Source organism: Lampetra planeri, chromosome 27 (assembly GCF_965212315.1).
Source record: "Lampetra planeri chromosome 27, kcLamPlan1.2.h2, whole genome shotgun sequence".
Taxonomy (NCBI): domain Eukaryota; kingdom Metazoa; phylum Chordata; class Hyperoartia; order Petromyzontiformes; family Petromyzontidae; genus Lampetra; species Lampetra planeri.
The window spans coordinates 11,001,927-11,025,345 of NC_136133.1; the positions used below are offsets into that span (position 1 = coordinate 11,001,927).

At 55.4% G+C, this 23,419-nt stretch overlaps 1 protein-coding gene across 8 annotated transcripts in view; it reads right to left on the reverse strand.

The window, feature by feature from the left end:
- Positions 1 to 1,083: 1,083 nt before the first annotated feature.
- Positions 1,084 to 23,419, reverse strand: part of ALDH18A1 (aldehyde dehydrogenase 18 family member A1) — a 37,362-nt gene continuing 15,026 nt past the window's right edge. For 4 of the 8 annotated variants that reach the window (XM_078607503.1, XM_078607504.1, XM_078607502.1 and 1 more), the window contains exons 4-19: positions 18,210 to 18,359; positions 16,910 to 17,014; positions 14,104 to 14,328; positions 12,924 to 13,014; positions 12,553 to 12,677; positions 11,778 to 11,922; positions 11,422 to 11,495; positions 10,586 to 10,685; positions 9,452 to 9,669; positions 8,793 to 8,930; positions 8,061 to 8,144; positions 7,026 to 7,137; positions 3,332 to 3,453; positions 2,910 to 3,096; positions 2,397 to 2,492; positions 1,084 to 1,940 (exon numbers count right to left, since the gene is read on the reverse strand). In XM_078607503.1, coding sequence (XP_078463629.1) covers positions 1,729 to 1,940; positions 2,397 to 2,492; positions 2,910 to 3,096; positions 3,332 to 3,453; positions 7,026 to 7,137; positions 8,061 to 8,144; positions 8,793 to 8,930; positions 9,452 to 9,669; positions 10,586 to 10,685; positions 11,422 to 11,495; positions 11,778 to 11,922; positions 12,553 to 12,677; positions 12,924 to 13,014; positions 14,104 to 14,328; positions 16,910 to 17,014; positions 18,210 to 18,359 — 2,184 coding nt within the window. In that variant the 3' untranslated portion in view covers positions 1,084 to 1,728. Of the gene's footprint in view, positions 1,941 to 2,396; positions 2,493 to 2,909; positions 3,097 to 3,331; positions 3,454 to 7,025; positions 7,138 to 8,060; positions 8,145 to 8,792; positions 8,931 to 9,451; positions 9,670 to 10,585; positions 10,686 to 11,421; positions 11,496 to 11,777; positions 11,923 to 12,552; positions 12,678 to 12,923; positions 13,015 to 14,103; positions 14,329 to 16,909; positions 17,015 to 17,609; positions 17,615 to 17,932; positions 18,001 to 18,209; positions 18,360 to 23,419 lie in introns of those variants that run through there. The other 4 variants (XM_078607506.1, XM_078607505.1, XM_078607507.1 and 1 more) reach the window with 4 other exon arrangements.

Consider the following 23,419-nt stretch of genomic DNA (forward strand, 5'->3'; position numbering starts at 1 on the left):
TTTGGTCGATGTTGCCATCCCATGGTGGGTCCAGGGCTTTCCCTCCCCCCTGCAAGTTACTTTGATTAAATTAAAGAGCGATTTGTTATTGCGGGCAACGGAGGCAGGCTCCATCTCTCCTCAGCAACCCGTGACCACCATTCATCCTTGTGTAATGCGAGCAAGGATTGAGGGGGGGCGGAGTCTGGGTCACGTGGGGAGTGGGTGGAGTTAGGGTCACGTGGGAGAGAGGATTTAGGGGGAGAACCGGAAGGGGAAAGGGAAGTTGAGACGGAGTGAAACAGGAGGAGGCCACGCTGGGCAGGACAGAGAGAGTGGCGCGGTCGCCACGCGGTGGGAGACGTCGACACCGTCCGCCATCGGTGTCAGACGCAGAGAGCTAGGGGCTGTGGGAGGCTAGCTGTATACAGGGCAGCAGTGAAGCAAGAGAGCGGAGCAGCGGTGTGGCTGCAAGGTGGAGCAGCAGGGAGACTGCATATCGGAGCAGCAGGGAGACTGCATATCGGAGCAGCCGAGGGGCTGTGGAGAGGTCGTCGAGAGGGACGCGGGCCTGAGCGAGGACGCCGTGGTAACGAGATTCTACGAACCCAATAAAGGACAACGGAGATCGACATCTGAGCGAGAGTCCTTTATTACACTTGCAGCACCACACGACTCCCTGATAAGCCTCATTTTCCAACATGGAATGCTGCAGATGGTGGAAGTGGGCCTGTAGCTTGTACTCAGCCAGCCGGAACACTTTCTCAACCAGCCAGGGTCTCTCTGGGCAGGTTTGGACTGCATAATTAAAGCAGCGATTGCAGCTGAAAGAGCCACCGTAGTAAAACCTTGCCCATTTCCCCTCAGTATCAGGAGGGGGTGGGGGGATGATGCAAACTCCAGCTGCAAGCCATGATGAAATTCTCGCTTGACAATTTAATCAATGAGCTGAGACCTGGCCACTGTGGGCTTACAGATGGTGCATCTTACAGATGACAAGCTGATGGTCAGTGTGTAGATTAGCTACACACACAGCCCAGACACCACATATACACACACACAGGCAAACCACTACCACACACAATCACCCCAGCAAGGCAGACCTGAGAAACACAACTCCTTTATTCAGCAAAAATGTAGCTTGCGTCATCGTAACAGAGATCTGTCCTCACACACAGGCGGACCTGGTCACCATCACGCAACTCTCGAGCGAAGGAAACCCGGGCCTGCAATCATTCCCTCCTTCATTCTGCAGTGAGCCCCTCTGTTCTCTCTCGTTCGGAACGGAGATGGGAGTCAAACGTTGCAGCGTTAGTGCCTTGCAACAAATTCCCAGCTTCTCCGCCGTGTGATACAACGCCACCAGTGACACACTTGGGCGTGTGACACTGACAAGTGTGACGTGCTCAGGTGTGTCACACACTGAGATGTGTGACACTCCGCCGAGTGACCTTGAGGTGTGTGCCACAGACACGTGGCACACTCAGTTTTGCGCAGACCACACCCAGGTGAGCGCCAGGCTGGGTGGGGTGTGTGGTGGCACGTGGTGAGTGGTAAGTGTGGGACCTCTATAAACGGTGTGTGATCTCTGAGTGTGGGTGGACTCTGTGGGTGGCGCTATCTCTATGGGTGGTGCTCTCTCTATGGGTGGCGCTATCTCTATGGGTGGCACTATCTCTGTGGGTGGCGCCATCTCTGTGGGTGGCGCCATCTCTGTGGGTGGCGCCATCTCTGTGGGTGGCGCCATCTCTACGAGTGTGGGTGGACTCTGTGGGTGGTGTGGCGCGCCGAGTGGCACGCCGTGGGCAGCAGGTCCTCGTGCAGGAAGCTGGCGCCGTTGTTGTTGAAGGCTGCCGCCGTGTGGCCCGAGCCCCGGAGGAGCCACTTGGTGGTGAGGAGGCCATCCATGCCCACGGGGCCGCGGGCGTGGACACGCGAGGTGCTGATGCCCACCTCTGCTCCTACAGCAGCAACATCAATAAACTATACAACCTCTGTTGACACTCGTGTGTACAGATTAGTTTATAGTGAAAACCGCTCAACCCGAGCTATTAATGCTGCGATGCTTGCATTGCCTTAGTACTGTTCGCAGTTTGGGTTTCTCTGAACTAACACCAGTGGTGAGACAAGGCTATACTGGAGACTGTCTCTGGTGTAAGCCAATCAGTTTAAAAACAATGCATATATTATAATCAAAGCATGTTTATCTCAATGTTTTGTCACAAGCACGTGCGAGTGTGTAGTGTGTAGTTGCAAGTGTGTGTCGTGTAGTTGTGTGCGTGTAGTTGCAAGTGTGTAGTTACGAGCGTGTGGTATGTAATTGCAAGTGTGTAGTTGCGAGTGTGTGTCGTGTAGTTGTGTGCATGTAGTATGTAGTTGCAAGTGTGTAGTTGCGTGTGTGTATGTGTGTTCCGTACCCAGGCCGAATCGGTATCCATCCGAGAATCTGGTGCTCGTGTTCCAGAACACGCACGCACTGTCCACATGACGCAAGAAGTACTCGGCCGTCTCCTCTGTTACACAACACACATGACAATACACAACACACTCAATACACAAAACACACCACACTACACACATACAGCACAATGAACACACAGAACCACAACCCACACACATAGCACCACAATACACACCGCACAATCCACAACCACACAGCACAAAAGACAGCACACACACATGCAGCAATATACACAAACACACAGGTGTGCTGTGTATGTGTTGTTGTTTATTATTCTGTATGTTCTTGTGTTTATGTTGTGTATTATATGTTGTGTGCTATGATATGGGTTGTGTGGTGCATGTAGTGTGGTCCATGTGGTGTGTATGTTGTGGTGTTTGTGTTTTGTAATGTGTGGCGAGCGTGGCGAGCGTGGCGAGCGTGGCGAGCGTGGCGAGCGTGGCGAGCGTGGCGAGCGGTGCGGCGAGACCATTGGCCGTGACGATGGTATCGGTGTGGCCGCTGCCATAGTGGTGGATGTGCTCCACAGCGCCGGCCGGCCCCTCCACGAGCTCCAGGCAGCAGGCCAGTTCCCCGTACTCACGGCGCAGAGACGCCGCCTCCGCAGGGCCAAACGCCAGCATGGAGCCAAACCGCGGTCCCGCGTGGATCACCACCTACAGCCACAACCACCACAACGACTGCAACATCAACAACCACCACAACAAAAACCACAACAACCACCACCACCACCAAAACATCAACGACCATCACAATAACAAAAACACTGTCACTGTGACCCCATGTCCCCGTGTACCCGTGTCCCCGTACCCCCTCTGCTCGGAGCGCGTCTATGAGCCATGTCCCCGTGTCCCTGTGTCCCTGTGTCTCTGAGTTTCCGTGTCCCCGTACCCCCTCTGCTCGGAGCGCATCTATGAGCTGGTCGAAGAGCGGCGTGCGGAGGAGCTCGCGGTGGATGAGCAGCGTCTCCATCGCGTTACACGCGGCCGGGTACTCGCACTTAGAGTCGCGCACTGCACACACAGAGCGACACAGAGCGACACACACACAGACAGACAAACACAATAACAATCGCCATTTTCCACTAAGTGGTGGTGGAGCTTGTGCCAAGGTATGTGCACGTTAAGGCCATGTGAAGTGTGGAACACCCACTGGCAGAAGGTCACGGGACAGACTGGGCGAGTGGCCGATGTACCACCTGTGCCCCCTACTGTGCCAACTTGCTGTGTTTTATCCACCCGATGCTCAGCTCGTTGTTTTGAGCATTGCTACTCTGCCCTCCATTGTTGCTGGAGACCAACTGCCTCCAACTGCCCAGTAGCATCCTTCATGAGCCTCCTCTACAGAGGCCGATCTTAAGATTGCTGGTACCAATCATCGACAAGTCCAATCAGCTCCACATCCTCTTGTACCAAATTACTTCCTCTCATCTCTAGCCCGTGCCATGCCCATTTAGTCCCCTCTATCCAGCCGAATAAAAGCTGTTTTGGCATGTGGTGGTTGGGCATGCAGGCTACATGACCCAGCCAACACAGCCTTGCCTGCCGGATGAGCTCACCGATGGGACTTTGTTCAGAACTTGCAAGGATTTGTGAGCTCCTCACACAATCCAACCTGCTTAAACCCAGAATAGATCATAGGAAGGCCACAGTCTTACCCGGGCCTGCCCACCATCACAAAGGTCCTTAATGATTGTGAGCAGAATCAGGGACTCCGAAAGCACAAAGAACCCAGAGGCCAGGCCTACGGATGGCATCATAGACCTTGACCAGGTAATTAAAATAGAGATGTAGGTCTTGTGGGAATTCCCTATACCTCGGTTGTAGCAGACAGGCAGACAGACAATATGACATCCGTGCAGGACTGCCCTGGTCTGAAACCACATTGGGGCTCCCCGCAAGCCTCTTCTCAGCGTGCCTGCAAGGCGATCTTGAGTAATCCTGGCCAGAACCTTTCCCGGCACACTGAGAAGGGAGATTCCTCTGCAGTTATTACAGTCTGTGCCATCCCCTTTCTTTAAGAGGAGGACCACCAGGGCATCCTTCCAATCCTGCAGAACCCATCCAGTGTTCCAGACTGTTATTATGATGTCATATAATGCAGTCTGCACACAAAAACCACCCTCCCTCAGCATTTCGCTTGGGAGATCATCTCTGGATGGCCTTCTGTACTTCAACAGAGAGCATTTTAGCCAATCATTCACAGGGGGTGACGACTTCCAATATTTGTGGCACAGCAGCCTCAGCAGGGTCATCCCCACTTTGCCCTAAATTTTCGAGGCCGGGGATTTCCCCTCCACAAAGACCTCACAGAAATGCTCAGGAAATCTGCAAACCTGTTCCTGGGGGTTGGAGATCGGATCACCTTTATTTTCCCTAATGATGGTGATAGGTGTGACGCTGCAAGTATTTTTTTATGGAGTTAGGGTGATTTGTGATCACGGGCTACCGAGGCAGACTCCATCTTCTCAGCAACCTGCGACCACCACCCATCCTTACAGCGCCGCACGGCTCTCTGAACCTCCGAGTGAGGGCTGTGATAAGCCTCCTCATTCTCTGACGTGAGATCCTGTAGCCGATGAGAGTGGGCCTGTCGCTCTTTCTCAGCCAGCCAAAACACCTCCTCTGTCAGCCACGGTTTCTGGGGAGGTGTGGGCCGTGTACTCAAAGGAGCCATTGCAGCTGCATGAGCCACAGTCCTACACCTCGCCCATGTCTCCTCGGCATCAGGAGGAGGGGAGGACGATGATGAAATTCTCGCTTGCAACTTTCATCAGGTAGCTAAGACCAGGTCACTGTGGGTTTGAATGGGGTCCTGGATGTACATCCACCATCAGTGGAATAATGGGAGGCGCATCTTACAGATGACAAGCCATGGTCAGTGGGTAGATCAGCTCCACGGTAGGTCCTGGTGTCAAGGACATAGGCCTGCATCCGCTGTCACTATATTGTCCAGCAGATGTTCTTGCTTGAAACCCGGCGTTCATTCATGATGTTGTGAGGATGCGCCGATGCTGGAACAGCGTGTTGGTAATTACAAGCCCATGGGCTGCACAAAAGTCTAGCAGCCTCCAACCATTATTATTGAGCTGATCTGGCCCCAACAGAGGAGTGGCAACCTCTCCGCTGCAGTGACCGTTCAAATATTCCACGTGGCCACCCGCAATGGCTTTTTGCTGTTTCTGGAGGAACCCCGAGAGTAAAGATTCAATCTCCTGGCTCCGCCAAATGGAGTTTGGCCAGTAAACGTCATAGATGCCTGTCTCTCCGGGACCTATGACACAAGCTTCGTTCTATATTTTTCACGTGGTTTAGTGGTAAATAGTTGAAGGTGGAGGGGTTACCAGCCCCTCACATCCATCCAGAGTCCCCGTTTGGCCACTAGGTGGCTACAAGTGCTATGAAGCAGCATTGCCGTTTTTGGAATTGGACTTCCCTACATGGCATTGCTAACAATGAGCATGTGTGTGCATCCAAGAGAAATTTCCATCTGGTAGAGATACAATAAGAGGCTGATCAATGCCCAGGTGCAGTCGAGGGATGGCTCCCTATTGGTCAACCATGTTATGTATGCAGATGATCTGATGATTGCTCCTCACTCACAGGAGGAGTTGTAGGTGCTGCTGCTGAACCTGGAGTGTGCCACTAAGAGGTGGGGCCCTACCATCAACCCCACCGCAACTAAGCACTTGCCTGGGTATTTTGTGTCACCAAACACTTCACCTCCTCAGCTCCTCATTGGTGATGAAGCAGTTGGAGAAAGTGGAGAGTTTCACATACCTGGGCAGTGCGCTTATGACCAGCTCCGGTTTGACAGCGGAGGTCTCACTCCAAATCAGCCGGGCGGCATTATATTTTCATCGGCTGCGTAACGCTGCTGTGTGGAAGCTACCTGGTCTGTCGCTTCGCACAAAGCTTTGGATCTTCTCAGCCACAGTCATACCCTCCCTTCTCTATGCTTGTGAAACGTGGACCCCTCTAATTGAACATCTGCACTGATTAGAAACATTCAGGCTGGCCTGCCGACGATCCATCCTGGGTTTCACCAGGCTGGATTTTGTGTGGAGCTCACAAATCCTTGTAAGATCTGGACACATTACCATCAGTGAGATCATCCGACAGGCAAGGCTGTGTTGGCTGGGTCATGTAGCCCGCATGCCCAGCCACTGCATGCCGAGCAGCTTCTGTTTGGCCGCATAGAGGGGGCTAAACGGGCACGACATGGGCTGGAGAAGAGATGCATTGATGCGGATTGGGAGGAAGCTGAGTGGACTTTCCCCAGACTAGTACCAGCGGTGTGTCAAGAGCTGCTCACGATAGACACAACTGGGCAGTTGGAGGCAGTCGCCCTCCAACTGGGCAGTTGTAGGCAGAGGAGCGATGCTTACAACATTGAGCGGAGTGCGCCAGGTGGCTAATATTCCAGTAATCTCAGTCAGCCAACCTATGGCACCTGGTTCTGTCCCGTGATCTCCTGTTAGCACACCTTCGACACCGCACGTGGCCTCAAAGTCACTTCGTGGCGAATGGTGAGTATTGGTTTTGGTTGGTGTGTCTCAGAGGCGTAGGGGGACATCTGTCTGTACCTATCTTGAGCGCAGTGTCCGTGTCCGCGTCCTTGTCTATGTACACGTGGCACACGCCCTCGCTGTGCCCCAGCACGGGGATGCCACGCGCAGCCCGCGTGATGGAGCTCACCTGCACGCAGAGCGGCACAACGCGGACGGCCACACCACACGCTCACGTTCACACCGGTGTTCACAGGTGCTCACAGACACGCTCCGATGAGCGGCCGCTGTACGCCGCCCTGTGTTGGGGCACTCGAGGAACTCCACCTCAATGAGGACGTTACTCTCGAGGTAACCTGCCACACGTCCCACGTGGCCACCCTAGCCCCTGTGCCAGTCCGTCAGCGACTACTAACCCAACGGGCTAGTGGAGGCCCAAACACTCTCACAAACCTGCGAAAAAGACCGCGCAAAACTCAGCCCATTTAAACACCGAGCTCCAAGAGACATTAACGGCATGGAACAGACCCCCCCCCCCACGCATGGGTCGCAGCCTTCTAGGCCCAAACTCTGCCGGTACGCTCTGCCGGTACGCTTCACCGGTACACTCTCTCCCTCAGGAGCCCATTGCCGATTCAAAGTTGACATTCTTCAAGGGCCACACGACAGCTCTGGGGAGGGCCTTGCGCTCCTGGCTCACCTCATGCGTGACGAGCCTCAACTCCTCTGCAGACATTAAATGCTTAGCAGATGGAGATGGACATTTTTTTGAGCAACCACAATAAGAAACTTTATACAATGGAGAAATGGCGGCCGCCGGGTGTGCGTGTGTTAGGGGTCAAACCGGTCCTGGGCCTTGCCTAGGTCGATTCAGCCTCAAATGAGCATCTTGTGCAATGTGTTAACATCCCCACTGGGGAGACAAAGACGGCCGGTCGTGGCCCTGGCCACCCACCCTCTCGTGTGCTAGTGCAGCCTTCACAGGTGCTCACTAACAGTACTTGCCCCAACGGTCTGTTGAGGTTAAAGAGGGGATCTTTGTCTTTTGGTGTGTTGACAACGGTTATGGCCGGGGTCGGGGTCAGGGTCAGGGTCTGGCACTGTGGTGTGTACCAGAGACGAGGAGCCCCGAGGGATGATGAGGTCGACGAGTTTGTCCATCCGGCAGAGATCGCTCACCTCCTCGCGGGATGACACCTACACACGCACACACGGACACGCGCACACAAAGACACGCACACACAAAGACACACACATGGACACAGAGATATGGACATACATTTACACACGCACGCAAACACACACAGACACGCATGCACAAACGCTTGGACACGCGCACATGCACGCACGCATATGGACACATGCACAAAGACAAAGATATGAACAGACACATGTACACGTACACACACGACAGATGCAGATATACTCCCACACCGATGTGGCCTACACAGGCAGTTGGGGAAAGTGCCACGATGTTGGTAGCGTGCATGGGGGAGTATGTGTGTCTAATTGTGAGTAGGCGTGTGGGGAACGGTAGCGTAGTGGTTAGCGCACTGTGCTACCAACCCGGCGACCAGAGTTCGATTCCCGCTCACGGCCAACACCGGTGACAATTATCTGAACCGGTTCTGGGCCTTCGCTCGGTCGCTTCAGCTTCAAACGAGTGCCTGGTGCGGTGTGTAAACATCGCTACCTGGGGAGACAAAGGCGGTCGGGCGTGGTGCTGGCCCACCACCCCCCCGAGTGACATACCGGCCTTTGTAGGCGCTACTCGCTAACATCACTTGCCCTAACAGTCTGTGAAGGCTACGAGGGGGATTCTGCGTCTTGTTTGTGCGTGGGTACCAGCTGCACCGCTGCGGACGCGCCGTGCAGCTCCAGCGCCTCCTGGGCGAGCGCGTGCAGCACCTGGTTGGAGCGCGTCGCCTCGCGCCCACCCTTCAGGAGCAGCCCGTTACCCGTGGCAACCGCCAGCGCCGTCACCTGCATAACCACACAAGCACAACACACACACACCCACATACACCTACTTAACAAAGGCAAAGATCCCCCGTACAGCCTTACCAGCTGTTGGGGCAAGTGCTGTTAGCGAGTAGCACCTCTGAATGCCGGCACGGCACACGAGGGGGTGGGTGGTCAGGACCACACCTACACACACACACACTTCTATATACACACACACACACACGTGCACAAGTATATATACACACACACACACGTGCACACTTATATACACACACACACGTGCACACTTCTATATACACACACACGTGCACAATTATATACACACACACACGTGCACATTTATATACACACACACACGTGCACATTTATATACACACACTATGTGGCGGTGACGTCACCACAGGCGAGGTGCACCTCGACGCCACGTGAAGTGTTGCAGGCCGCTGGCAGGGGACATGAGTTGACCGACTGAGATGGCTCGCAGATGCACCACCTGCGCCCCCCCTACTGTGCCAATTTGCTGCTGAGCCAGAGCTCACCTGAGGCAGGCAGTCGGGGCGTGACTCGAAGATGACGAGGAGGAGGCCGATGGGAACCGTCACCTGCTCCAGCTCCAGGCCCGGGGCGAGTAGCGTGCGGCGCAGCGCGCGCCCCAACGCCGTCGTGGACGCCACCGCGATTTGACGCAGCCCGATAGCCAGGCTGTTCAGCTTAGCAGTGGAGAGAGAAAGCCTCTTCAGCAGGGGCTCGGCCAAGCCTGCTCCACACCGCGGGGAATACACAAGCCACGACGTGGCACAAACCGGCACGTCAACACTCACCACATCACACACCGGCACGTCACCACTCACCGCACCACAGTACACACCGGCACGTCACCACTCACCGCACCACAGTACACACCGGTATGTCACCACTCACCGCACCACAGTACACACCGGTATGTCACCACTCACCGCACCACAGTACACACCGGTACGTCAACACTCACCGCACCACATCACACACCGATACGTCAACACTCACCGCACCACATCACACACCAGTACGTCAACACTCACCGCACCACAGTACACACCGGTACGTCAACACTCACCGCACCACATCACACACCGGTACGTCAACACTCACCGCACCACATCACACACCGGTACGTCACTCACCGCACCACATCACACACCAGTACGTCAACACTCACCGCACCACAGTACACACCGGTACGTCAACACTCACCGCACCACATCACACACCGGTACGTCAACACTCACCGCACCACATCACACACCGGTACGTCACTCACCGCACCACATCACACACCGGTACGTCAACACTCACCGCACCACATCACACACCGATACGTCACTCACCGCACCACAGCACACACCGGTACGTCAACACTCACCGCACCACACACCGGTACGTCACTCACCGCACCACAGTACACACCGGTACATCAACACACACGGGACCACAGTAGTGAGCGAGTGAGAGTTTGAGTGAGAGTGAGTGAGAGTGAGGATGAGTGAGTGAGAGCGAGCAAGTGAGTCAGTGAGCGAGCGAGTCAGTGGAAGTGAGTGAGCGAGTGCGAGTGAGCGAGTGCGAGTGAGCGATTGTGAGTGGTAGCCAGTGAGCGAGCGAGTGCGAGTGAGCGAGGGTGATGCAGATGCTGGTACCGGTGGAGGCCGCCGCCTCCAGGTCGACTCGGTTGGCTGCCAGGATCTCGTCTCCCCTCTCGGTCAGCAGCTCGGCCAGACGTATCACGATCTCCGCCCGCTACGACAGAGCAGCGTCACACAGCAGCGTCACACAGCAGCGTCACACAAAGACAATGATCCCCCGTGTAGCCTTAACAGACTGTAGGGGCAAGTGCTGTTAGTGAGCACCTATGAAGGCCAGCACGGCACACGAGGGGGTGGGTGGCCAACATCACGCCCTACCACCTTTGTCTCCCCAGTGGGGATGTTCACTTCACACACTGCACCAGGTACTTATTTGAGGTCTGAGTCGACCAAGGGGAGGCCCATGACCGGTTCAGATATTCGTCACTAGCATTGACCGTGAGCGGGAATCGAACTCGGGTTGCCAGGTTCGTAGCGCAGCGCGCTAACCGCAGCATCACACGCACCCAGCATCACACAGGAGCATCACGCATGCAGCGTCACGTGAGCACAGTGTCGCACTGCAGCATCGCGCTTGCAGCATCACACAGCTACAAACGCCACATGTACACCACATTCGCAATCACACACACACCGTACACACCTTACACACACGTATGGTCTGTGCGTGTGCATGTCAGCGCAGGTGCGTATGTCAGTATATGTCTGGGTGACTCAGCCTCAAATGAGAACCAGGTGCAGGGTGTAAACATCGCCACGAGGAAAACCAAGGCTGCCGGGCATGGTTCTGGCCACCCACCCACTCGTGTGCCGTGCCGGCCTTCATTAGGTGCTCACGGACAGCACAGAGTTTGTGAAGGCTACACAGGGAGTCTTTGCAGAGTGTTCACCTGCTCAGGTTGCAGTGTGGACAGCTCCCTGCCTGCAGCTCGCGCCAGCTTTGCCTGAGTCTCCACACTCATCCCTGCACATCGCCACCATCATCAATGGCAATCATCAACATCACCACAATCATCACTACCGACATCATCACTACTAACAGCACCACCATCATCAATACCAATCATCACTATCATCATCACCACCATCATCATCATTACCATCATAAATCATCACAACCACCACCCCCACCATCATCATCACTACCACCACCATCATCATCACTACCCCAATCACCACTTTCACCATCATCACTACCATCACCATCACCCCCTCCTTCTCCAGCCCCTGCACCTGGTTGCCGTACCCTCGGGCTTGACCTCGGTGAAGAAGGTGCCGACGCGCTTGCCGGCAAGGATGTCGGTGATGACGTGCCCAGTCACCTTGGGGTTGGTGCCATTGGCAATCACCACGGCGGTGCCGCCCCGCAAGGCCCACAGCGCGGCCTTCACCTGCACCCCGACACCCGCAGAGATGCACGGAGACACGTAAAGATACAGACCCACAAACACCCGCAGAGATGCACGGAGACACATAGCTATACAAAGAGACACAGAGATAGAGAAACACCCACAGAGACCCACAGAGATACACAGAAACCCACAGAAATACATAGAGATACACAAAGACACATAGAGATACAGAAACACCCACAGAGACCCACAGAGCTGCTCTTGCGAGAGGAGCAGCCGCTGCGACATTGGGCGGCCGCTACGGAAGCAGCAGTCAGCCATGGCCGGCAACCCCAGGCAGAGCCACCGGCCCGACACCCACAACCTCATCACCCCACCGCCCCACCACCCACAACCGTCACACCGTCACTCCACCACCCGCCACCCCATTGACCAATCACCCCACCACCCACCAACTCATTTCCCCACTCCCTCATTACCCCACTACTACCACCACCCTCCCACCACCCTCCCACCACCCTCCCACCACCCTCCCACCACCCTCCCACCACCCTCCCACCACCCTCCCACCACCCTCCCACCACCCTCCCACCACCCTCCCACCACCCTCCCACCACCCTCCCACCACCCTCCCACCAGCCCCCCACCAGCCCCCCACCACCCCGTCACCTTGGCCTCCATGCCCCCGACACCGACGCGAGACTTCCCCCCGAAGGTGATGGCGGCCGCCTCGTCCGGGTAGAACTCATCCAGTAGCTTGGCGTCCTCAGAGTCAGGAGGGCTGTCAAACAGCCCTGCACACTCGCACACACCACCACCCTGTCACCATCAACACGCCTCATCACCACCACCTCGTCACCATCTATACAACTCGTCACCAGCACCTCGTCATCATACACCATCAACATACGTGATCGTGGTTATTGCGGTGTTTGTTGTGGTGGTGATTGTGGTTGTGATTGCGATCGTGGTGATTGTGGTGGCGATTGTGGTTATTGTGGTAGTGGTTGTTGTGGTAGTAGTGGTGGTGGTGGCCGTACCCTCGACATCGGAAAGGACGATGAGGAGATCAGCCTCCATCTCCACGGCGATCCTCGCCGCCAGACTGTCGTTATCCTGCACGCTGATCACCTAGACACACCACACACACCCCGACGGACATGCTGTAACCTACACTCCACACCATACATAACACGGCGCATAACACAGCCGCCGTTCGCCAGTCGGTGACGATGACATAACCAAAACTCTTTTGCCAAGTAAAGTGAATTTTGAGACGTTGTGACCGGATGATGGAACAGAGCCAGGTCGTGCCGTGGGGGTTTACTGAGACGACTGGCAGATGTGCCACCGGTGCCCCCTACTGCACCGACTCGCTGCGTTTTTGTTCCCCGGTGCTCTGTCTGTCATTGTGAGCGTCGCTCCTCTGCCCACTTCTGTTTTTGGAGGGCGACTGCCTTCCACTGCCCAGTAGCGTCCTTCATGAGCTTCCTCTTCCTCCCACGACCACCACTCATCCTTGCAGTGGCGTACAGCTCCCTGAACCCCTGAGCGAAGGCTGCGGTAAGGCTGCATATTTTGCGTGGCTGCAATGGGGAGGCATTGGCTGTGAACCCAACGCAGCAACTGCACCAAGCCACAGTCCTGAACCTCACGCATTTTTCTTCAACATCAGGAGGGGGAGGGGACGATGCCAACCCCAGCTGCAGGTGATGCAATTCTTGCTTAAAACTTTCAGCAAGTCGGTACCAAGATATTGTGGGTTTGAATGCGGTCCTTGGTGGGCACCCACCACCTGTGGAAGAATGGCAGGCGCATCTTACAGATGACAAGTCAGTGGGCAGATCAGCTCCACAAACATTTCACGTGACCAATCGCAGTGGCTTCATGCCGTTTCTGGAGGGTGCGGGTTCAGTATCCTGGCTCCTTTATACGCGGCTTTCTGGTGAACGAGTTCAAGGTGGAGGGGCTCACCAGCAGCTTGTGCCCGTCCACAGGCCCCGTTGGCCACCGTGGCGGCTACGAGTGCCATGAGGGGAACGGCCGATTGGCATCGTCCCAAATGGCGTTGCTTACAGCCACGACAGCATTACCGACCGGCAACCACCGAGGTGAGGGGTTGTTTCTGCACTCGCACAAGCACGCACATCGTGCAGAGCTTGTGCCAGTGAGTGCGACTGTTGCGAGTGCTTGTGATTGTGGGTGGTTGTGGTGGCGCACGCCATGCGGTTGTGCTGCGGTTGTTGTTGTTGTTGTTGCCGTGGCGGTGGCGGGGAGGCCGTGTCTCCGCACCCCGGCGAGGTCCCCGCTGGGCTCGGGTGGAGGGGCCACGGCGTCGTTGGCGTTGATGATGGGGACGATGTTCATGGCCAGCAGCTCGTCTAGCGTGCCACGCAGGTTAAGGCGCTTCTGCTGGTCGTGGAAGTCCAGGTTCGTCACCAGGATCTGAGATACAGAGACACGGGGACACGGTGACACAGGGACATGGTAAGAAGAAGACAGAGACATGAGATGGAGACAAGATGGTAATGGTAGTTGTGGTTGTTATACAGTTGATCGTCGATTATCCGGTGCGCGATTATCCGGCTTCCAACATTATCCGGTGGTTCCGGACTGATGCGGCAAAACAGGCAAAACCGCTCCAAAGGCTGTTCCAGTCCGGCGATTAGCGTGACAAAACAGTACCTATGCTTGATTTCAGTGTCAAATTTTACATACAGTATATTATATATTACATTCAACAACTTAAACAATCAAAATACTGCACGTATATATAAATTTTTCATGCCGAATAACGACAGTAATAAAAACGGAAAATATAGTGCGATCCAGCGCGCAATTCGGCGTTAGCCGTAGATTTGGTCGAAAAGCTGCATCAGTCAGGAGATCGATAAACATACGTAGTTGAAACAAGAGCGGAGTATGTACATCACCCCTTGCATTTGAGATTGGAGTGGTGAGTATGGTACAGTAAATACGGTAACTTTTTACAGTAGGATATTTGTTTTCGACAGATAATTGATGCTCTACTGTAGTTGTGGCAGTTGTGGTGCTGGTGGTTTCTTATGTGGCGGTGGTTGTTGGGGTTGTGGTGGTGGTGGTTGTGGGGGTGTTTGTGGTGCTGTTGGTTGTGGTGCAGGAATGGAAGGTGTCCCCGTGGTGGTCCGCCTCTTTAAGAGAGGGGACTGCACAGACTGTAACAACTACAGGGGCATCTTCCTTGGCAAAGATGATTCAACATTGCCTTGCCAGCCACGCTGAGGAGAGGCTTGCAGAGCCCCAATGTGGTTTCAGACCAGGACGGTCCTGCTAGGATGCCATATTCTCTGTCCGTCTGCTACAGCAAAGGTATAGAGAATTCAAACAAGACCTACATCTCTGCTTTATTGACCTGGTTAAGGCCTATGATACCATCAACAGGCCAGGGATCTGGGCTGGTCTGAGTTCTTTTGGAGTCTCTGACTCTCTGCTCACAATGCTTAAGGGCCATGATGGTGGGCAGGCCTGGGTAAAGCTACATGGGCCAGGAGTCAGAGCCATTCCCTGTTCACCTTGGGGTGCGACAGAGATATAATCTGGCTCCCATATTACTTAACATCATCTTTGACCATGTAGTTCAAGAAGATTTCCATGGCTGTACTGGAGGAATTTCTATCTGGTAGAGATACAATGGGAAGCTGATCGATGCCCAGGTGTGATTGAGGGATGAATCCCTATTGACCAACCATGTTATGTATGCGGATGATCTGGTGATTGCTGCTCACTCAGAGGAGTGGGAGGTGCTGCTGCTGAACCAGGAGCGTGCCACTAAGAGGTGGGATCTTACCATCAACCCCACCGCAACTAAGCACCTGCCTGGATATTTTGTGGCATCAAAAACTCCACCCCTCAACTCTTCATTGGTGATAGAGCAGTTGTGGAGATAGTAACCATCTCTGGTTTGAAAGCAGAGGTCTCACTTTGAATCAGTCGAGCGAGATTTTCTTTTCATTGGATGCGTAATGCTGTGTGGAAGCTTCTTGGTCTGTCGCTCTACACGAAGCTTCAGGTCTTCTTGGTCACGGTCATGCCCTCCCCCTTATCTATGCTTGTGAACATAGACCCCTCTAATGGAACACCTGCACCGGTTTGAACCATTCAGGCTGGCCTGCCTACGATCCATCTTGGGCTTAACCAGGCTGCATTGTGCGATAAGCTCACAAATCCTTGAAAGATCTGGGCACATTCTCATCAGTGAGCTCCTCCGGCAGGCAAGGCTGCATTGGCCAGGTCATGTAGCCCGCATGCCCAACTACCGCATTTAAAAAAACTAATTTTTACCAGATAAGGCCGACTGAGCTATGAAGCTCTTTTTTAGAAGCAACCTGGCCACAAATTACATCAAAATTAAGTACCTTATCGTGTGGAAATTTATAGCAGACAAATACTCTAAATTTATGTTTTTAAATGGAGGGAAAAACTGGAGGATCCAGAGAAATATCCACACGACCACGGGGAGAACATGCAACCTCCAAATATACAAGCATCAGGGTCGGGATCGAACCCACGACCTCCTGTATACCAGCAAGGTAGTTCACATCTCACCGCCATGGCACCCCAAGCAGCTGCCGTTTGGCCAGATAGAGGGGGTTAAACGGGCACGACATGGGCTGGAGAGAAGATGGATTGAGGATGTGGAGCTAAGTGGACTTGCCAAATACTGGTACCAGCGGTGTCAAGATCGGCCTCTATGGAGCAGTTGGAGGCAGTCACCCTCCAACAACAACAGAGGGCAGAGGAGCGACGCTCACAACCACGAGCAGAGCACCGGGTGGCTAAGGCACAGCAGGTTGGCACAGTAGGGGGCACAGTTGGTGCATCAGCCAATCGTCTCAGTCAGCCAACTCATGGCACCTGGGTCTGTCTCGTGACCTCCTGCCAATGAGACTTCACGTGGCCTCCAAGTGCACCTGGCCTGGCACAGGCGTCATGGTTATGTATTGGTATTGGTGCTGTTGCTGTTGTTGGCTGTGGTGGCGGTCGTCACCTGTGCGGAGCAGATGCTGTACTGGGTGAACATCGCCTCGTAGAGCGCCATGAGGCCGCTCTGCCCCGCAGCGGCGCACGCACGTGCCTCCAGCACGGGCACCGCCTGCACCACCACAACAACCACAACCACAACAACCATAATCACAACAACCACAACCACACAGTTTCACAAGTACGTGCCTCCAGCATGGGCACCGCCTGCACCACAACCAAAACCACCACAAGCACAACCACAACCACACACCTTCACATGCATGCGCCTCCAGCACAGGCACCACCACAACAACAACCACACAGTTTCACACGTACGTGCCTCCAGTATGGGCACCGCCTGCAGCACCACTACCACAACAACAACCATAATCACAACTACAACAACCAAACAGCTTCACAGGCATGCGCCTCCAGCACAGGCTCCGCCTGCACCACAACTACCACAACCCCTACAACCACAACAACCACGTTAACAACAAAAACAACCACAATCACAGCACGGCGTTGACCTGGATGTGACTCGAGTGCAGTGCTTGGCGCACGCTCTGTGTCAACGTGTGTGTCTCCACGTGTGTCACTGTGCGTGTCTCCACGTGTGTCACTGCGTGTGTCTCCACGTGTGTCACCGTGTGTCTCCACGTGTGTCACTGTGCGTGTCACTGTCTCACCGTCTGTATCACCGTGTCTATCACTGCGTGCGTCACCATGTCCTTGACCTGGTTGTGGCGCAAGTGCGGTCCTTGGCGCACGCTGTGTCACCGTGTGTGTCTCCGCGTGCCACCGTGTGTGTCTCCGCGTGCCACCGTGTGTGTCTCCGCGTGCCACCGTGTGTGTCTCCGCGTGTCACCGTGTGTGTCACCATGTGTGTCACCGCGTGTGTCACTGTGCGTGTCACTGCATGCGTCACCGTGTGTGTCACCGCACGTGTCACTGTGTGTGTCACTGTGTGCGTCACCGCACGTGCCACTGTGTATGTCACTGTGTGTGTCACTGCGTGTGTCACTGCGTGTGTCACTGTGCGTGTCACCATGTCCTTGAGCTGGTTATGGCTGGAGTGCAGCACTTGGCGCACGCTCTGTGTCACCATGTGTGTCACTGTGTGTGTCACTGTGCGTGTCAACGTGCGTGTCACTGTGTGTGTCACTGTGTGTGTCACTGTGTGTGTCACTGTGTGTGTCACTGTGTGTCACCGCACGTGTCACTGTGTGTGTCACTGTGCATGTCAACGTGTGTGTCACTGCGTGTGTGTCACTGCGTGTGTGTGTCACTGTGCGTGTCAACGTGTGTATCACTGCGTGCGTCACCATGTCCTTGAGCTGGTTGTGGCTGGAGTGCAGCGCTTGGCGCACGCTCTGCGACAGGAGGATCTCGTGGCGCAGGCGCTGCTTGCCGAAGGCGACGGCGCCGCTCGTCACGATCAACATTTCACAGCCCTGGTTCTGCAGCTCCGCCACCTGCACACGCGCACGCCCACCGCATAGTGAATACACACTCACCACACACTCACCACACACTCCGCACGGTGCGTACACACTCACCACTCACACCGCACGTACACACTCACCACTCACACCGCACGTACACACTCACCACACACACCGCACGTACACACTCACCACACACACCGCACGTACACACTCACCACTCACACCGCACGGTGCGTACATACTCACCACACACACCGCACGGTGCGTACACACTCACACCGCACGTACACATTCACCACTCACACCACACGTACACACTCACCACTCACACCGCACATACACACTCACTACTCACACCGCACGTACACACTCACCGCACTGTGCGTACACACTCACCACACACACCGCACGTACACACTCACCACTCACACCGCACGTACACTCTCACCACACACTCCGCACGTACACACTCACCACTCACACCGCACGTACACTTTCACCACACACACCGCACGTACACACTCACCACACACACCGCACGGTGCGTACACACTCACCACTCACACCGCACGTACACACTCACCACACACACCGCACGTACACACTCACCACACACACCGCACGTACACACTCACCACACACACCGCACGTACACACTCACCACTCACACCGCACGTACACACTCACCAACACACACCGCACGTACACACTCACCAACACACACCGCACGTACACACTCACCGCACGTACACACTCACCACACTCACCGCACGTACACACTCACCACACTCACGGCACGTACACACTCACCACTCACACCGCACGTACACACTCACCACTCACACCGCACGTACACACTTACCACACACACCGCACGTACACACTCACCACTCACACCGCACGGTGCGTACACTCACCACACACACCGCACGGTGCGTATACACTCACACCGCACGTACACATTCACCACTCACACCGCACGTACACACTCACCGCACTGTGCGTACACACTCACCACACACACCGCACGTACACACTCACCACTCACACCGCACGTACACTCTCACCACACACACCGCACGTACACTTTCACCACACACACCGCACGTACACACTCACCACACACACCGCACGGTGCGTACACACTCACCACTCACACCGCACGTACACACTCACCACACACACCTCACGTACACATTCACCACTCACACCGCACGTACACACTCACGACACACACCGCACGTACACACTCACCACTCACACCGCACGTACACACTCACCAACACACACCGCACGTACACACTCACCAACACACACCGCACGTACACTCACCGCACGTACACACTCACCACACTCACCGCACGTACACACTCACCACACTCACGGCACGTACACACTCACCACTCACACCGCACGTACACACTTACCACACACACCGCACGTACACACTCACCGCACTGTGCGTACACACTCACCACACACACCGCACGTACACACTCACCACTCACACCGCACGTACACTCTCACCACACACTCCGCACGTACACACTCACCACTCACACCGCACTTACACTTTCACCACACACACCGCACGTACACACTCACCACACACACCGCACGTACACATTCACCACTCACACCGCACGTACACACTCACCGCACACACCGCACGTACACTTTCACCACACACACCGCACGTACACACTCACCACACACACCGCACGGTGCGTACACACTCACCACTCACACCGCACGTACACACTCACCACACACACCGCACGTACACACTCACGACACACACCGCACGTACACACTCACCACTCACACCGCACGTACACACTCACGACACACACCGCACGTAAACACTCACCACTCACACCGCACGTACACACTCACCAACACACACCGCACGTACACACTCACCACTCACACCGCACGTACACACTCACCACACACACCGCACGTACACACTCACCACACACACCGCACGTACACACTCACCACTCACACCGCACGGTGCGTACATACTCACCACACACACCGCACGGTGCGTACACACTCACACCGCACGTACACATTCACCACTCACACCACACGTACACACTCACCACTCACACCACACGTACACACTCACCACTCACACCGCACATACACACTCACTACTCACACCGCACGTACACACTCACCGCACTGTGCGTACACACTCACCACACACACCGCACGTACACACTCACCACACACACCGCACAGTGCGTACACACTCACCACTCACACCGCACGTACACACTCACCACACACACCGCACGTACACACTCACCACACACACCGCACGTACACACTCACCACTCACACCGCACGTACACACTCACCAACACACACCGCACGTACACACTCACCAACACACACCGCACGTACACACTCACCGCACGTACACACTCACCACACTCACCGCACGTACACACTCACCACACTCACGGCACGTACACACTCACCACTCACACCGCACGTACACACTCACCACTCACACCGCACGTACACACTTACCACACACACCGCACGTACACACTCACCACTCACACCGCACGGTGCGTACACACACCACACACACACCGCACAGTGCGTATACACTCACACCGCACGTACACATTCACCACTCACACCGCACGTACACAATCACCGCACTGTGCGTACACACTCACCACACACACCGCACGTACACACTCACCACTCACACCGCACGTACACTCTCACCACACACACCGCACGTACACTTTCACCACACACACCGCACGTACACACTCACCACACACACCGCACGGTGCGTACACACTCACCACTCACACCGCACGTACACACTCACCACACACACCGCACGTACACATTCACCACTCACACCGCACGTACACACTCACGACACACACCGCACGTACACACTCACCACTCACACCGCACGTACACACTCACCAACACACACCGCACGTACACACTCACCAACACACACCGCACGTACACACTCACCGCACGTACACACTCACCACACTCACCGCACGTACACACTCACCACACACACCGCACGTACACACTCACCACTCACACCGCACGTACACTCTCACCACACACTCCGCACGTACACACTCACCACTCACACCGCACTTACACTTTCACCACACACACCGCACGTACACACTCACCACACACACCGCACGTACACATTCACCACTCACACCGCACGTACACACTCACCGCACACACCGCACGTACACTTTCACCACACACACCGCACGTACACACTCACCACACACACCGCACGGTGCGTACACACTCACCACTCACACCGCACGTACACACTCACCACACACACCGCACGAACACACTCACCACACACACCGCACGTACACACTCACCACTCACACCGCACGTACACACTCACCAACACACACCGCACGTACACACTCACCAACACACACCGCACGTACACACTCACCGCACGTACACACTCACCACACTCACCGCACGTACACACTCACCACACTCACGGCACATACACACTCACCACTCACACCGCACGTACACACTCACCACTCACACCGCACGTACACACTTACCACACACACCGCACGTACACACTCACCACACACACCGCACGTACACACTCACCACTCACACCGCACGGTGCGTACATACTCACCACACACACCGCACGGTGCGTACACACTCACACCGCACGTACACATTCACCACTCACACCGCACGTACACACTCACCACTCACACCGCACGTACACTTTCACCACACACACCGCACGTACACACTCACCACTCACACCGCACGTACACACTCACCACACACACCGCACGTACACACTCACCACACACACCGCACGTACACACTCACCACTCACACCGCACGTACACACTCACCACACACACCGCACGTACACACTCACCACACACACCGCATGTACACACTCACCACTCACACCGCACGTACACACTCACCACTCACACCGCACGTACACACTCACCACTCACACCGCACGTACACACTCACCAACACACATCGCACGTACAGACTCACCACACTCACGCCGCACGTACACACTCACCAACACACACCGCACGTACACACTCACCAACACACACCGCACGTACACACTCACCACCCTCACGGCACGTACACACTCACCACTCACACCGCACGTACACTCACCACTCACACCGCACGTACACACTCACCACTCACACCGCACGTACACACTCACCACACACACAGCACTTACTCACTCACAACACTCACCGCACGTACACACTCACCACACACACCGCACGTACACACACACCGCACGTACACACTCACCACTCACACCGCACGTACACACTCACCACTCACACCGCACGTACACACTCACCGCACGTACACACTCACCACACTCACCGCACGTACACACTCACCACACTCACGGCACGTACACACTCCCCACTCACACCGCACGTACACACTCACCACACACACCGCACGTACACACTCACCACCCTCACGGCACGTACACACTCACCACTCACCCCGCACGTACACACTCACCACTCACACCACACGTACACACTCACCACTCACACCGCACGAACACACTCACCACTCACACCGCACGTACACACTCACCACTCACACCACACGTACACACTCACCACACACACCGCACGTACACACTCACCACTCACACCGCACGTACACACTCACCAACACACACCGCACGTACACACTCACCAACACTCATCGCACGTACACACTCACCAACACACACCGCACGTACACACTCACCGCACGTACACACTCACCACACTCACCGCACGTACACACTCACCACACTCACGGCACGTACACACTCCCCACTCACACCGCACGTACACACTCACCACTCACACCGCACGTACACACTCACCACACACACCGCACGTACACACTCACCACACACACCGCACGTACACACTCACCACACACACCGCACGTACACACACACCGCACGTACACACTCACCACCCTCACGGCACGTACACACTCACGACTCACCCCGCACGTACACACTCACC